Here is an 18,659-nt window from a genome sequence, read left to right on the forward strand (position 1 = left end):
GCTGTTAATGTAAGCTCTCTCTCTCCCTCTTTCTCACTCTGCTATTTACCTAAAAACTTATCGCTAAGTTTTCTTGTATTTAAATATTTTGCTTTTACTCTGCAACTTATCCATGAAAGCTTCTACTCTTTCTAATTGTTAAACGGCTGCTAACTCTATACAAAATTAATATTTGAATTCTCTGTCTCACCATGACACTTATCTATCAAAGTTTCACTTATTGTTGTTGAATTTCTTCAGCATTTCCCTTTTAACTTGGAACTTATCTCCAGCCGTTTATCTACTACTTTTTACCACATATCTCTTATCTAAATATCTTATAAATGCTCTTTTGCTCTTCTGAATTGTTTAACTTCTGGAACCTCTCTCTTTTACCATGGAACTTGTCTCTAGCAGCTTCTCCGCCTATTTTTTACCATGTAACCTAACAGTTTCTTTATCTACTTTTTATAGTGTAACCTATCCATTATTGCTTCAAATTTGCATCATTTTAGAATACATAAACTTCTCTCTTTTACCATGGAACTTATCTTTAGCAGTCTCTCTGTATATTTTTTACCACGCAACTTATCCATGAATGTTCCTCCGGCTCTTCTGGATTCTAATATAATTCAGCTTCTCTCTTTTAACATGGAACTTATCTTTACCAACATTTTTGTCTACTTTTAACCATGTTACATATTTTTTTTTTATTATTATTATATTAGTACTCCCTTACATTAAACTTACCTCTGCTTCTCTATCTACTGTTACCGTGTAACTTATCTATTAATATTTATACTCTTCCGACTTGTTTAAATTCCCGAATTTTGTCTAGACTCAAATGTGTTAACTGTGCTCCCTTTTATTAAGCAACTTATCTCTAACTTCTCTTTTGCTTCTCTCTCTTACAGGGCCGTCACAGATCCGCGCGATGGACGCCGCGTCGCACTGAAAAAGCTGCCAAATGTGTTTCAATCTTTGGTCTCATCCAAGCGCGTTTTTCGTGAACTGAAAATGCTTTGCTTTTTCAAGCATGAGAACGTAAGTACTGCAATATTATTATTATACACGATATTACTATGGATACATATACGAAACCCGTTGTGAAATTACGTTACGTTTGCAACAAAAGAATAAAAAATGTTTTACATTTAATTACGCGTCGCGTTTATGACATCAAATTTAATTAAAAAATCCAATTCGATTATTTGTGCTGTTGTTGCTGCCGCTGGAGCCCTTGTTGCGACAGGCACTATCCGCACGCAATGCAAATATTTTGAGTCTGTTTTTTACTTTATACTCCCACACACACACGCACATACACACACACACTCCTGCATATTACGCATACGCAGTGAGCGCAACATGCGCACCATTTCTGACGGCTTTAATACCCTGTAATGCCTGTAAAGCTGAACAGCCAACCGGGCATAACAGCTGCTTTATGCATATGCATTTACATTTTATAAAAATGCATATGTATTTTGTGTGTAAAGCGCATCTTTTGGTCGTTCACTCAACTTAGCTCGTGCTCAACTGTTGTGTGTGCATTTATTAACAATTATATTCATCTTTATTCTTCTTTTTTTTTTTATTTACAATTTAAACGTTGAGCCCTTTCCTGTGACAGGCCTGCAAAAATACTCGCCTTATGGCCCTCTGAGCTCAGCCTCAGCTCAAAATCGCATGGCAGTTGTTGCTTTAGTGACAAGCAAGTGTCGTTTATTGGCTGTGTAATTATTGTCATTAATTAAACGCTTCACTTAAGTGTAATGTAAATTTGTTCAGGGCATTTACAACTCTGAGAACTCGTCGACAACTGAACTGTGTGCACAGAAAGTTCAAAGTTGAATAGAATTGTTAACAAATTTGACATTAAACTAAAACCCAAACGAAACAAAGACCACTTCAAAAGCCTAAATGTTGAACTGTGGCACCTTTTATTCAGACAAACACTGAGTCACACTTTAGCCCCAAAACCTAAAACATTTCAGTTTCATATTTCACATGTCCTGAGCTCTCTGAGTACCCAAAGTGGCTCGAATCTATCTGTTTGCCCGACAGTTGTGAATCAATCATTCATAGCACTAATTAACTCATTCATATTCATTGCAGTTGCCGTTGCGCATGCACAGATTCAAATGAGTAACAAGAAATTGTAAGGTAAAAAAATGAAAAAATCAACAAACATATTGTTAAGTAACGCCCACATCGGGGCACGCCCTCAGCGCTCGGGGCTGCCAGTTGCCACAAAAGGCTGTCGGGCCAAATAAATTTATGACAAGCCAAATTTTATGCACAACAAATTGTAAAGAAAAGCAGATAAAAAAAAAACTCTGAGACTTGAAAACTGCCCAACATTTTGTTGCATGCAAATTTGTTAACACGGCGACAAGCGGACAGGGGCCGAAAGGAGGCTGACAGAGGCCGAGAGGGGGGCTGACAGGGGCCGAGAGGGGGGCTGACAGCAGAGCAGACAGCGAGGCATGTGGACAGGCAGCAAATGGCAGCGAAATTTCAAAGAATTATTGTTGTGCATATAACATTTAGAATTATTAATAAAATGTTAAAATATCACCGAATGGCGAACAGAGGTCGACCCAGCTGCATTGTGGGCAATTTTATGGCCAGTTTTATGTGACTTTGTGTCGATTTGCTTTAATTTATTTATCTGAATATTACATTTCGTTTTTCCAACGGGCACGTGCACAGTCCGATCTCTGATTGTGCTTTGTTACACCCTTTTTCAGGAAGGCTATTATAATTTAATGACGAATTTCGTAGCGCTTAGTGGAAAAAGCGCACTCTAAATGAGAATATATATCAAGATGTAGTTTCTTTGTTTCTCGAGTCATCAAGCTTGGATCTGGGATTATATTATATCATATCATATCATGCATCTATCATAGATGCTGCTATAATAACTATCCGTCTAAAGTTATGTTGTTTTCTGAGAAAAGATTTCATTTTTAAAGATATCTTACCTGAACAGAATCTTCAGACAAATGTATCTTATTGTTTTATAGAAAGAACCTAATTTCTTGTACAAAAAACCTTTCTCCTTTATAAGTTAGTTTGACTTCTTAAATCAAAAATCCTTCTGCTCTTTTTAAGTTAGTTTTATCTTACAGCAATCAATAATCTTTACTAATCTCCAATCATATATACCAAATATATTTGAAAAATTATATAAAGTATATATGCTAGAGTATTTAATGTTCGTCGTGCCGCAACTTGCCTTTCATTTCTATATTGTTTTTTTATCATTTATATATAGATAGTTTTTTGACATTTACTGAGGCCAAAATGTCAATGCAGTCATTAGACTAAAATGAGTTAGGCGTACTTTTCTAATATTATTTGACACACATGATTTGAAGCTAACTTCAAATGTCACAAATTCGTGTATTTACCAACACTGTGCGCCATTCAAAGTGTGAGAGATAGATAGAGAGGGTGAGACAGATAGGGCTCAGGCTATTCTATTCAAGTCAACTCTTTAATTTAGTTAGCTTTAAGTCAAAATTGTGCAATGCATTTGAAGAGTTGCCCTAATGAAGCCAACTCTGCCCACACATGACAACACCTTGCAACACCTATGCAAATTTTGTATTAATATGCAAAGTGCTTTATGAAAAAGCAGAAAAAAACGAAAACGAAAAATAGGCTTGACGTGTGCTGCTGCTGCTGCTGCTGCTGTATGTCTATTGTTTGTTTCCTGTTTCAATACGATTTCCATTTCCTACATGCAACGCCGCCGTTGTCATATCTTAGCAAGTGCAATCAACCTAAAATGAGCTCGAGACGTCGCATTCAATGGGCGTTAAGGTGTGACCAGAGCACAGCACAGCATTCATCACGTGGGTGGAATATATATATAATGGTGTGGGTGTGTGAGAAGCCTTCATTAAAAGCTATTTTGAATTTGAAGAGCGTTCGCAATATTACGATTTTATTCCGACAACCAACTGAGCTATGCGAACGTAAATTCCAATGGGAATTCATATAAGGTAAATTAACTTGAACACAATTTCAGGCTTTTGCTACTAGAAACTGCAATTTGTTGTAAATGCAAACTGTTATCAGCATACAATATTTAATTTCTCACAAAAATCAATCTCCAACCAGCTTCATAGTAAAAAGGTCTTCAAGTAAACAAGAACAGGGCTTACTTATTTTATCTGTAATATTTAGCTTAAATAAATTACTTTGAGAGTCAGGACGAATCGAATTCTCTTGGAATTCCCAAACAGTTTTAGCTACAACTGTGTATATATTTGTATATAAAGCGACTTAATTTTGGAAAACAAATATGTGGGAATTCAGATTTGGTAGAAAATAAGTTTTTTTTACTGCAAAATATTCAATTTTTAAAGATATTTTAACCAAACTCAGCATTTACGAGTCCCACTCTTTTTACATATCTGCGAAACCATTAGTCAAATGTCTACAAGGGTATTCAATCTTCGGTGTTTTGAAGGTATCCGTATTATCTCGTTTAATGTTTATTTAATTTGAATCAAGCCCCAACGTCCAGTTAGCCCAAAATCGGGCTGCATAGTAGAAAATTTTTCAAGCAGCCTAGAAAAGGGCTCACTTTATTTATGGTGCTTAAAATTTATGTTATATTCAATTCTAGTGAAGTAACCTAATATACACACCTAATCGAATTAGATTTCTCTTAGAATTCGCAAACAGTTCTAGCAACAACTGTATTGTATAGAATAGAAAGTTTGTTGTGGAACTTTTTTGAAAACAAAATTATGAAAACTCGCTTGACTTGCTTGTTATTTTTTTTAGTTACAAATTTGCTATTATGTGTTGCATATATATATTTATATATATATATATATATATATATATATATATATATATATATATATACTTTTATCTGTGCGCATTTGCACGATGCGCTTTTCTTTCTGAGTAGAGACATGGCTGCTGCATGAGTTTGCCAGAGTTTGCTTTGCTTCTTGCCAATTCCCTAACAATTCCCAAGTCCTACACACGCGCACACACACACAACATATACACAGTATCAGCGCTTTGAGTGACAGCAAAGGCACTGGCAATCGTCTCAATTGCTTTTGCATTATATGGCACAGAATGCCAAAAGTGTGTGTGTGCGTGTGTGTGTTTGCTCTGCAATGCACATTGTATGTGTATGTGTGAATGTGTGCAATACACATTTTAACAAATCGCTGCAAAATGTTTGCCCCATTATGCATTGTTGTTGTTGCTTATTTCAATTGCGAATTTCAATAAAAGATTTTGCAACGTACGTGGCGCACATATTGAAAAGCATTTCTCACATGCAGCCGCCGCTTTTAGTCGGCGACGAAGTGTTGCCTTTGATTTGCCATCAACTCAACCCTTCCCCTGCAGCCTGATGTAAATGATTGAGTTTCGAGTTTGATGCCTGGCATCAATTGCATGCAAATTTTGTTATTATTTGAGACGCTCTACTTCTTGGCGCAGCAAATTCCAATTGAAATGTCAATTTCATTTCTGATGCGTTTCGCCCGGAGTTGTTTATGTTTTGGCAATCGACGCCAAGTGGAACTGAGCTCAACTGAATTGTCTTCCAGTCTCTCGCTAAAGCGCAGCTGCTGCCAGATTTTTTCGCTTTATGCTTTTCTATTTAGCTGGAAAAGGTATTACACAATTTTCCACCTGGCTGTCTGATACATTTTCAAGGTCTCAGCAGCAGCAGCTGACAAAATCTCTGACAAATATCTGTGGCGTTTTAATTAGTCTGTAGGAAAAAGAAGAATAAAAAGAAACAACAACTGGAAATGTTGTCAGCAGCTGGCCGCAACAATTATTTAGCTAGAATTTTAAGCTGGCTATGAAAATGTCGCCAGCAACACTTTTGCTTTTGTTTAAAGACACGAGTTGAGTCGAGTTGTTGTTGCCACTTGAAATTCAACTGAAATCAGCTAAAGACCCGCAAAGGGCGTGCAGTGTTTGGGGCGGGGTCAGAAAAGATGCTGTTCCTGATTATGTTAGCTTTGCTCAAAGTATGCTCTTTTTCTTTTTAATGTTGCCTCTCCTCGTCGCTTGCCACAGCTGCTGCTGCCACCTGCAACTTCTGTAGTTGCACCTCAGCAAAGTTGTTGTCTAAGTTGTTTGCTCAGCTCGTTAGTTGCTGTTGTTGCTGTTGTTGCTTTTGTTGTTTGTGTTTAGTATTATTACACGCCTAGTTTCGCTTAAGAACAACTATGTTTTTTTTTGCCCCCCTTCTTTTATGTTTCTTTGTATTTTCTCTAAAAACCTCTGTAAGCACTTTCAAGGACAGCAGCAGCCAAAAGCTTGGCAATTTTGAACTGCATAAATTTGGTTTCTGATTGCGTTGCTTGCCTGCCACAGCGAAATGTTAATTAGCTGCAGCGCAGCGCTGCGACGCACGTGTGAGGCCAACAGTGCAGCGGGCCCAGGTAGCAGCGGCAACAACAACAACAACAACGGCAACTTGCAACAAATTGTGTGCGAAACAAGCAGCAAGCAGCTAAAACAACTAACTTGAAGATTTTTGTTATGCACTGACCAAAAGGGGGGCTACTTGTCAGAGAAGACTTGCGGAGCTATTAAAGAATAGGGGTAGTCCCTTTATGTAAAATATTCTTTTTAGGTTGCACGCCAACATTCAGTTATGATTAAATTATATTTAATTGTTAACTTCAAAAGCAATATAAAAGATACCTCAATCTTATGAAAACTAAACATGTTATACAAAAAGATGCCGGAATATCCCTAGTCGAGCTCTAGTATTGAAAGCTTTTTGATCTTCATCTATGTTCCTTACAAAACTTTGAAGTTGAGGTCATAACTTTCATTACTTTGTCAAAGCCTTTTTATCGTTTGAGATTTCAAATCGAATATATCAAAAATATATATATATATTTTTTATACTGCTTTGATATCATTTCCAACATAAAAGTCACGTCTCTGATTAAAGTTAAAGTTTAAGTTTTCAAGCTTCGCTTTGTGGCACTTACCATTGTTTTTCCTTATAGCTACTTGTTTCTTTCTGTTGTTGTGGAACCGCAAGCGCAACAAATGCAGTCGCCAAATTACCGCAGCGCACAGCATTGAAATATTACAAGAGAACTGAGGCAAAAACGCAGCCAAAGACGCTGCGAAATCCGCAAAGACTCGACACTCAGAAGCAGCTTTTGTAAATGAATAAAAAAAAAAAATGTAAAATAAGTAATAAGGCTAAAAAAAGCTAAAAACTGTTGCCACTTAAAGCCAACTCGAAAACGGCGGCTTAGCAGCGCGGCGGCACTTTTTGTGTGTGTTTTTTGTTTTTTTTATTCCTCAAAAAGTTCGCAACAATTTGGTGGCCTTTTTTTGCCGACACAGAAATCCAGGCAGCGGGGAAGACAGCCCAGCGACAACAACAAAACGGGCTAACAACAGAGTGTGTGTGTGTGTGCGAGTGTGTGTGTGTGTTGTGCAACATATTTGTTGCCACACGCATTCGCATTTTCTCTGCGCTTGATTTTCTCAAATTTGGGCCTGCATATTGATATTGAAAATTGATTTTCAAGCTGTGTTGCAACACACACACACACACACACACGCACACACATACACGACACACGTGTGTCTCACAGGCTGTTGCAACCAGGGCTGTAAAGCCATAAAAGTAAATCCTGCCTTTAGGTGCGTTTCGTGAAACTGAAAGCTGCGCTTTGATTTTCAACTTGATTTGTATTTCATTTGCAACATTTTAATTAAATAATTTACATCTACATTTTTGCACTAACAATTAGAAAAGTCCAAAATGAAGACTTTAATTTAATTTAATATAATTATTTATATTATTTGAATAGGTAGGCAGCTTGTAAATATTTTGCTGCGAGGTCTGGCTACAGATTTCATTATGAAAGAAAAAGAAATCTATTAAAGAAATGTCTCGAGTTGAGTTTTTTTTTATTTGGAACTTATCTGGCTTAAGTTTCGAGTCATAGTCACAAATAATTTATTATTATATTTCTTATATTTTATTATATTATTTTAAGTCATTTATCAAATATTTTCCCACTGGCTCTTTCTATGAAAGAAAAGCCAATCAAGTAAAGAAGTGTCTCGTTTTGAGGTTTTCATTTTGAACTAATTTGGCTTAAGTTTCGATTCATAATAAGAAATAAATGACAATTTGTGCTTCGAACCGGTGCGTTTCGATTTGTAACCGTTTTGCAGCCTTGCTTGCAACACACAACTGCCCCGCCCCCGCTCCCGCGCAGCTGTGCCTCTTGCTTGTTAGATTTGTGCTGCGTGGGGGGGGGGGGAGGGGATTGCGGCAAATGTGGCCGTCGACTGGCCTTTTGGTGGAGGGAAGTTCCTTCATCATTTTGACCGCAAGCAAAATAAATCAGCGCTTGTCTGGAAGCTCAGGCTTTGGCTCTGCACAAAAACGTAGGGAGAGCGGTAGTGGGAGAGGGCAGGGCGGGGGGAGAGGCGAGGAGACAGCAGCTGAGGGCTTTGGCACTGTCGACGCTTGTCCAACGTTGTTATTGTTGTTGTTGTTGTTGTTGTTGTTGTTGCTGCTGTGGATGTTGCCTTTGTGTTCTGCTGTCCATCAAGTTCTTGCCGGTTCGTCCCGTTTTTTATTTATTATTTTCGCTTTTTGTTTTTGTTTTTTTCTTATATATATTTTTTTAAAGCCGTTGCCTTCTGCTGCAGACAAACGGACAACTCCCCCGAAGCAGCTCGGCAGACAGTGGCGTGTTTTGTATCTGCCGCTAAACATCATCAACGGGTCAACGTTGTTGTTGCAAGTTGCAAGTAGTTGTTGCAAGTTGCTGCTGCTGAACTTTGTGGCATTTTAGTGCCTGGCAGCGACACTTAACATGCAACTAAATGGCGCATTTGATGCGCTGCGAGCTTGATTTTTATTTATATTTTATTGAAGTGCATAATTTATGATCCTAACCAAGATGAAACCAGCTCTCAAATGGGCGTCATTGTTGCTGCTGCTGTTGTAGGTGTAATGCTGCAGCATTGTCTTAAGATTTATGCTGCTAATGCCACAGCCAATAAACACACTCGTCTCTTTATTACATTGTGTCTTGTGTGCGAGATTTATTAACGTAACTCAATAACGTTTTGTTCTCTTATATTTACCATTTCAGGTGCTGTCAGCTTTGGACATTTTACAGCCACCACATTTGGACTTCTTTCAGGAAATGTATCCTTTTTTAAAACAAAAAAAAATCAACTAATGCAGCCTAACTAGTTGCGGTATATGCAAATTTTGTTATTTTGAGGCGTTTATCCAAAACTTATCAGCTTAGGGAATTGCAGGTCTTTAAGAGCTCAGCTACTGTTTCAGGTACAAGTAAAAGATGTAGCTGTACTGGGATGAAATGGGCTGACAATCAAAAACCAGATATTTTTCTCCTTTTTCTATATATATAGATAATATACGTGATATTGTTATCTCTAATACTAAGCTTGCTAGCTAAAGGCGATTCAAATCTTATATTGTGAGGCAATTGATTATTTCATTAACTTATAGAAGCTAGTTATCATAATATTGATCTTAGATGAGTTGGGATATATTTATAATTGACATATTGACTGATTGACTGACTCACGGACTAATTGCGGATCAAATCACAGCCCTAGACAGACGTAAGAGGTAGAAAGAATTCAAATCAAGCTTTGGGAAATTTCATTCCAACACGTCGCGAAAAAGTTCAAATGAATTCTGTTTTACGCCATTCAATCAAGCCACAAACTAATTTATAAAGTCTTCTAATTCATTTGAGTTGTGTTTCACACATTCGACATCTTCATTTGGGAAGTGTTTCACACTTTTTGCACAATCTACGCTCGATGGAAAATGGGAGTCAAAGATTGCTTGGGCGGAGTTTAAAGATTTGTTGTCCGATTTTATTATATTTATAAGAAATGTTTCATCGATTTTGGAAACTCCAACTCCAACTGGAAGAAAAGTGGGCTTAAGATATGAAGATAGGGCGGGTATAAGTATATAAATTTTCCACAGGCGGAAAAAGTTACGTCTACAATTTAAAACCCAAAACGTGTCATTGGCAAAAGTATTGGGAAATACACGAAGGGAAGCAGCACAAACATCAACAATATTGCGTATGTCAACAATAGATTATAAAAGAAAAATAATTTGAATAGATTAACAAACATGTTTGAACAAAGTCTGCCTGAATATGTGAAAGATAATTCCACACACTCACGCACTCGACTCGCAACCAACTCAGGAGCTTAACAGACTTAAACCTTAGAAAGGCGCAGCTGTTTGGGTCACAGTTAGGCAAAATGTTGGCAGCTTTTGAGGGGGGGCAGGGCGACCGTGAAAATGAAAATGAAAAATCTATTTTCAGCGCATCAAAGTGGTGGCTAAAAGCGAGCGAAAAACTACTTAATTGAAAAAGTTGAAAGCAAACAAATCGAAAAGTTTATCAAGAGCTGGGGGGGGGACATGCATTGGTATCTGCCAAATGTGCTTCATATTGATTACTTCCTTAACTCGAATGTACTTTAGCTATGTGATAACTGAGCTGCTGCAATCGGATCTGCACAAGATCATAGTGTCGCCACAGCATCTGTCTGCCGATCACATCAAGGTGTTTCTCTATCAGATATTGCGCGGCCTGAAGTATTTGCACTCGGCACGGATATTGCATCGCGATATAAAGCCGGGCAATTTGCTGGTCAACTCGAATTGTGTGCTCAAGATATGCGACTTTGGTCTGGCACGCGTCGAGGAGCCCGATCAGGCCAAGCACATGACCCAGGAGGTGGTCACACAATACTATCGGGCGCCCGAAATACTCATGGGTGCGCGCCACTATTCATCCGCGGTGGATGTTTGGTCGGTGGGCTGCATTTTTGGCGAGCTGCTCGGCCGGCGTATACTGTTCCAGGCGCAGAATCCTGTCCAGCAGCTGGAGCTGATCACCGAGCTGCTGGGCACACCCACCATGGAGGACATGCGTCACGCCTGCGAGGGCGCACGCACACACATGCTGAGGCGTGCCCCAAAGCCGCCATCCTTCTCGGTACTCTACACGCTCAGCTCGCATGCCACGCACGAGGCGGTGCATTTGCTATGTCAGATGCTTGTCTTTGATCCGGTAAGTTCAGCCAACTTAGGCGGCACTCAATCTTCTCTTCTAATCACCCTCTCCTACCCACCCGGAACACACAGGACAAGCGCATTTCTGTGACAGATGCTCTGGCGCATCCGTATCTGGATGAGGGTCGTCTGCGCTATCATTCGTGCATGTGCAAATGCTGTTTCACTACCTCAGCCGGGATGCGTCAGTATACGGCGGACTTTGAGCCATCCGCCGGGCAGCCCTTTGATGATTTATGGGAGCGCAAGCTCACCTCCGTGCAGCAGGTGAAGGGTAAGTCGAATAATGCATAAAACTAAACTAAAACTTCGTCCACGTTTAACCCTGTTTATTTTGCTATAACATTTTTACAGAGGAAATGCATAAATTCATTGCCGAGCAGCTGCAAACGGGCCGTGTACCGCTCTGCATTAATCCGCAGAGTGCGGCCTTCAAGAGTTTCGCCAGGTGAGTTGCAATCAACCATAAAACACGTCTTGCACGTTGCGTAACAGCTACAAACAAATTGTATGCCCTCGTTCCAACCCCCCTGATCCATAACCCAACCACAAATCCACACTCTTTCTCTCTCTCTCTCTCTCTCTCTCTCTATCTCTATCTCTTTCTCTTTATATATATTCTTTTGTTGTTGTTTCAAAAAATTCGTTGAAAAATCAAATTCTTCTCTTAACTTTTTTGCGCACATTCTGTCTCTCTTTTTCAAGACGGCAAAGTTTTTGTTTTGTCACCGCTTCAAGTCCGAATCCGTCCTGCCCCAAACTCTGCTTACCTCTCTCTCTAACTTTCTCTCTCTCTCTCTCTCTCTCTAACTCTCTCTCTCTCCCTCTCTCTCTCTCTCTCTCTCTCTCTCTCAATCTCTATCTCCACTACGTTGTTGATATCTCTTATATAAAATAATATATATATTAAAACAATTTTTTAATTTTTTGTTTCTCTCTTTTTTTTCCTATATCGTTTTTTGTGTGTGTTATTTGAACATCGATATTAATATTGAATAAAATAATTCAATTCTATTAAATTTAATTTATATATTTGCGTTGTTAAGCCAATGAGAATGAGAATATCTACTACTACTACCACTACTACCACAACTTGCACTGCTGCTCCTCCTGTCGCTGCTGCTGCTGCTGCTGCCGCTGCTGCTGCCGCTGCCGCTGCTACGCCGCCGACGCCGCTGCGCAGGCCAAGACCAAGTACAAGTACTAGGCGCGTACCGATAAACCGATTACCGATAAATACAATATATATATATATACAAACCAATAAAGTCAAGTCAACACAGAAAACAGAACGAACCAAGAATCAAGCCAGAAGTCACAAAGTAAAACTAGATACAAAACTGCCGCCAGAAAGAAAGCAAGCAGGAAAGCAAGACAAGCGAGCAAAGAAAGAAAGAAAGAAAGAAAAAGAAAGAAAGCAAGCAAGAACTCAAGCTATCGAATCGAATCGATATATATATCGATACACTGCAATTGTGGGGGCCTCGGCAGCAGCAACTCCCATGTGCGCGCGATCTTGAATCTTTAGGTCTGTTGATTAAGCAACTACATACTATAGCTATACATTTGCTAAAAAAAAAAAAACAAAAACTATCATTTACAATTTGTTATATATGATTTTAATGCCTATGTTCACCATATATATATATATATACAATATATGTATACTTGTTTTTTTTTTTTACCTCTTCTGTTTGTTAATCGCAAATGTGTATAAAAACTTTTTAATACTTTAAGTTTGAAACATGACTTAACTCATTATTTTCCTTACATTAATTAATTAAATGGGTTATTTGTGTACATAAATGTTTAAAACCAAACCAAAAATGGCAACTTCTAACTCGTATGTACTGCAAAATTGTTTATAAATGTCAGAAACTGGTCGCCGAAATAATCAAAAACGAATGCAACAGCAATTGGCCCAAAAAAAAACAAAGTAACTAAAATGCATAAATATAAAAAAAAAAGAGCCAACAAATAATACGCACCACTTTTCATGGACATTTCGAACAAAGCAACAAAAATCCAATTGAAAACTATAATCATATAAACCCCATGCCCCCCATTATATACATACATATCTCAACCTCTCCCCCCACGCCCCCCCCCCCCCCCCTAGCCAATTTATGTGTTTCCATTTTTGCAACTCATATAACATATCTATTCGCATATTGTGTACAGCATTAAATATCAATTTTATTCAATCAACTCATTTACACTATTCAGCTCTACCTTTTACATAGCGAATGTGCACACACACATACACACACACACACAGATACAGAACCATAACCATCACATAAATGAACAACAATAAATTGATAATAATTCGGTATTTAAACAATCATAATATCCTTGCGGTTAGCTCTTTAAAATGTTGATCATAAAATGAACATATCTAACCTTCTAGAGGGTATTCGAATTTTCTCATGAAACGTTTAACACAGAAAGTATAAATATTCTAGATCAGCATCGACAGCCGAGTCAATAAAGCCAAGTCTGTTTGTCCGTCTGTCTGTTTCTATGCACACTTGTCTCTCAATTTAATAGTCTAGCGTCTTAAAACGTTCCATAAGTCCGTCTTTCTATCGAAACCAGCCGAATCGAATTACCATATCATATAGCTGCAATGGGAACGAACGGTTGAACAGTAGATTTTTGCACGGAAAACTTTTTTATCAAGTCAGCTTGACCAATCTTACCAATCATAAGTTTCAAGTATCAACATCGGAGCACTATATTATAGAGCTGTAAAATATTCATCAACATTTTCTGTTTTCCAAGATATTTTCATCAAACTCAGAATTAACGAGCTACAAACTTCTCACATATCTGCAAAAGCAAATGTCTACAAGGGTATTGAATCTTCGGCTTGCCAAAGAATTCTCTACTTTTTCTAGCAGTACAATTATAAGTTCGTCTAACTATACCTATCTGAACTCAGCACCCAGTCAAGCTTTATTGTTAAAACTTGCTGCAGCTGCTTTCTGGCAATATAGCTTGCATATAATTCAGAATCATATCATTTAGCTAACATAGCCAGATTTTTATTAAAGTTCAGTTCTTAGAAAAAAGTAAAAGAAGTTGTAAATTAAAAACATAAAATGTACATAATAAAACTGCAAGGTTATTAAAATTTCGGCGTGCCGAAACTAATATTTAATTCTTATTTGGCACAAAAAAAATACAAAAAAAAAAAATATATAATTTGTACATTATGACAGCCAAACACTAAACAGCCCATCCACACAAGCCCAGCCCCGTTTAGGCCCAGAATGAAGCTCTGCATATCACGAATTTGGCCAAAACATTTGCAACCACACTCAATATAGAAGCCACATAGCATTAAACCCTTAAACACTGCCAGCAACAACAAACAGCAAAATTCAAATTGAAAATCCGATTTAGATTTATAATACTATACCATCACATATATATTCCAGTGCAGTTGAGCAGCAGTGACAATGGTCAAAAAGAAAGTAGTTTGAAAAGCAAGCATAAAAAAACGAAAAATAAATATATCTTGAAATATGCCGCTTGAACAACTTTCACTTCAAGTCCAGAATTAATCAAATAAAACATAGAATTCCTAATATTATGATTTGTATTTAGTTTGTTTTGTTTGTTGTCTTGAGTTTTCATGTATTTCACTTTTTTGTTGTGGGCTTTCAACACACCTTTTGTTTATATTTATTTTCATCATTTTTGTTTGTATTTAGTTTGTCTTCTCGTTTATTTATTTTGGTTGTTGTGCTTAATGCTTTTTTACCACGTCTTAACTGTGGCTTAACTATATAACTCTTATGTTGTATGTTAGTTAATAGTTGTTGCATGTCTCTCTACGTCTCTATCTCTTTCTTTCTCTCTCTCTCTCTATCTAAATGTTAAGTATGCTTTGCAATAAGCCAGGCAACTAATTATGTTTTGGTTTATTCTCTCACCGAACAGCTCGACTGTGGCGCATCCCTCGGAGCTGCCGCCTTCGCCGCATCAATGGGAATGACGGCAAAATGAGGCGATTGCTGCCTAAAATATGAAAAGCAACACTCAAACAACAACAACAACAACAACAACAGCAAACACTTGAACAACACACACACACACATACACAACAATATAATACTATTTAGCTGCACATAAGCTACGGACAAGGGGCCTAGGCGCAGCGCCCCGCTGTAAACAGCGCCCCCCTGCAACCCCCTCGCGAGCGGCAGGATGAATGGATGAAACAAGGTTTAAATCGAAGGCGCCAAAACACTTTTAAGCGCTGTTTGTTTAAAAGTTCAAGCATTCCACCACCGAAATCAACTAAGGAAACAACACAACAACAACAAAACGAAAAAAAAAGCAAAAACTACAAATAGGCTTAAATGAAAGCAAGCTACAAGTAAAACAAAACACATACAAAAATGTAACGTAACTCAACTGAAACTAGTCTAAAAAAAAAAGAAATGAAACGAAAGTTAAGAAAAGTTAGGAAAACAACAAGCGAAATTGTTGTTAAGGCAGCGGCACAAAAACAAAACAAAAACAAGCAAATTCGAAGAAAATTATTATAAACAAAAAACAAAAAATTACGCAAACAAATTGAAAGCGTAGACAACACAAATTTGAGCAACAAAAACAATTTGTTGTGCTTGACAAAATTGGTAGAAAAACAAAACAAAACAAAACAAAACAAAAAAAAGAAACAAATTTTTGGTCTAAACAAAATGTTTTATTTTAAGCGCTTTGCAAATCTATGTAAATTAATTAGCAATTAGTCCAAAACAAAACTACACACACACACACACACACACACACACATAGACGTCGTAATAAACAAAAAGTAATATATTAATAATATTATATTTAAACACACACACACACACACAGACAAGAACAAATTTGTTTGCCAAATTTACCTCACACTCACACACACATTGAATGAATTCGTTTTTTATCTGTGTAGAACTCTATGTGTAGCAACAACAAAAAAGAAGAAGAAACTAAGATAAACTATAATTAATTACAATTTTCTAAACTAACAAGAAAAACACAACAATTTTTTTCACACTTATTGCGCTTCAATTTTGAAACTGGTTTCTAACTATATGTAGAATGGCTCTATAAATGCCGCACACAGTTCTATATATATATATGTATATATAAAACAATATATATATATATGTATGTATTTATAAATCAAATGTGTGTTTGTTTATGTACATCTGTGTGTCTGTATGTCATATAGGAAAAATACAAAAAATAATAACAAGCAAAAAAGCACGCAAAACTTTCGAAATTAGTTGAGAAAAATATATATTTTAACAGTGGACTGATTCAATTGCATAACTCAAGCAATTATGCAATTAAACAATTTAATTTTTTGTAATAATTCTAATACTAATACTTAGTTAAACACAATTTATGATTATTTGTAATTTTATGCTAACTATTAATACGTTTTGCTGCAGCAGGCAAATCATCTTTAGTTTGTAGCGCACGCATTTCAACTATGTATATATATGTATGTATATATATATATGTATATGTATATGTATGTATATACTATGTAGGTTGCAAATGTTAGTTAAAAGCAAAACCAACAAGTGGACGACACACTGCCCCCCAGTGAATGTGCACAGGCGCTCAAAAGTTGCAGCAGCAGCAACACAAACACAAACACAAACACAGCACATGCCACAGTGCGACAGGCAGCACTCGATAAGGCGAACTACTATATGTAGTCAGACTCTCTCTCTCCGTCTCTCTCTGTGTGTGTGTGTGTGTGTGTGTGTGTGCGTGTGTGCTTGGCTGTCTAGCAACGGGATTTGAACGTCTTGCTAATTCAAGTTAGTTTATATTCTTAATTAGTTTAACTGTAATATAGTTTAATTTCCTTCTTTAAGCCACCACCCCCCCCCCCCCTTCCCTCCACCCCCATCTACCCTCTCTAAAGTCCATCTTCAACCTAATCTTTGTATTCTTTTTAAGTAGCAACAAATGCTCATGCCAACTAAATGCTATAGCTAAAGGAGCGCCAGTTCCGCATAGATCTATTAGTATCTCTAGACCCCATATATATATATATATAGATATATATATTTAACTGTATGTATGTTTAAGACTGAGTTCTCTCATTTCCTTACAAAAGAGATGGTTGACAAGCGCGCCTATATGCAATATATATAAATGTCAGAAATGTTTTTGGATAGCACGCGGAATGTAGAAAGCCAAATGTTTGAAGAATTGCAAATTTTGAACGCTTGAATTATGAGTTTAAATGTAGCCAACTATATATAAATCATATTTATATATACGTACATACATATATATCCATTACATGTGTGTAGTTGTGTATTCGTAATTTGTAAAGTCTTTTTGATAAAACGTTAAAATTCTCGAAATTGTAGGCGCAAAAAAAAAATGAAAAAAAAAATACGCTCACTAGAAGCCAATTTGTAAACCCAATTTCTTCGACTCTTAACTGTGCTGCTTTCTTATGTATGTAGTTTTTAATCACACTCACATATATATAAATATATATTTATGTATACACACACACACATATATATATATATAATACACTTAAATATGCGTTAATTTAGCGTACGCTTAAAGACGACATTAAAGAATTGATGGAAAACAAATATGAATTCAAACTTTCACGGAGATCTCAAAACGAAAAACAAAAAACATGATGAAAAGCGAAAAGGAAATCGTGGCTGAAAACTGCAAATGTAACGGTTCATTTTGACAAATGCTCGCCCCTCAAAACAGACGATTTTCCTTTTCCATTTTCCCACATAGCCGCTACTTTTGTTTATAAATAACCATTTTTTCTAATATATACATATATATATATATATAGACTACAGTCTTTGGTCACACACACACTCACACACAGACACTCGAATGCTAAGGCTAAAACACACACACACATACACACACAGACACATTGAATATAAAGTATATACTTTTAGTTTATTAATTGTAATCTGTAACTATAATAATATAAATAAACAAAAACGAATACAATGCAAAATTATCATCGTAAATTAGATACTAAGCACATTTTACATACATGCATGCATGCATGCATGCATGCACACACATGCACACACATGCATAGAAGCATATTTGATGTAATGCATAAATTTCGTTTTGACTTTATGTAAGCACCATGTACATAACATTAACACCCCACCAATACTTATACATACATACATATGCATACGTATATGTATATATGTGCTAATCCAAGTAATTTGTAAGCCGTAACTAGTTTTGTTTTAGTTAAAGCAGCAACAAATATGACTATACACACACATATATATATATAGATATATAATAGATCAGATTCTACTCTGAATCCTGATGGACATGTACATTTTTGCACAACTTTCAATTGCTATCAAAAGAAGAAGAAGAAGAACATAAATCCTTTAAAAAATCGAAATATAAACGTAACTATAATGGATTCTTAAGGTTTAATGTGTGTTTGAGCCAATTTGTGTAATTGTTAGTTAAGTTAAGTAAAAACGATAAACTAAAACTAAAAAGCATTAGT

General features: G+C 36.7%; 1 protein-coding gene across 3 annotated transcripts in view; it reads left to right on the plus strand.

Moving 5' to 3' along the window:
* LOC115766840 (serine/threonine-protein kinase NLK2) overlaps positions 1-15,672 on the plus strand; it is an 87,826-nt gene extending 72,154 nt beyond the window's left edge. Inside the window, exons 2-8 of one of the 3 annotated variants that reach the window (XR_004018337.1) lie at positions 894-1,023; positions 9,123-9,178; positions 10,514-11,105; positions 11,180-11,381; positions 11,462-11,555; positions 12,154-12,635; positions 15,056-15,113. Coding sequence is in view for 2 of the 3 variants with exons in the window: in XM_030710888.1 (XP_030566748.1) it covers positions 894-1,023; positions 9,123-9,178; positions 10,514-11,105; positions 11,180-11,381; positions 11,462-11,555; positions 15,056-15,110 (1,129 nt within the window). In the remaining variant the exon portion in view is untranslated. Of the gene's footprint in view, positions 1-893; positions 1,024-9,122; positions 9,179-10,513; positions 11,106-11,179; positions 11,382-11,461; positions 11,556-12,153; positions 12,689-15,055 lie in introns of those variants that run through there. The other 2 variants (XM_030710888.1, XM_030710896.1) reach the window with 2 other exon arrangements.
* Positions 15,673-18,659: the final 2,987 nt, after the last annotated feature.

Source organism: Drosophila novamexicana, unplaced genomic scaffold, assembly GCF_003285875.2.
Source record: "Drosophila novamexicana strain 15010-1031.04,08,12 unplaced genomic scaffold, DnovRS2.1 tig00000009-arrow-pilon, whole genome shotgun sequence".
In the NCBI taxonomy this organism is placed as follows: domain Eukaryota; kingdom Metazoa; phylum Arthropoda; class Insecta; order Diptera; family Drosophilidae; genus Drosophila; species Drosophila novamexicana.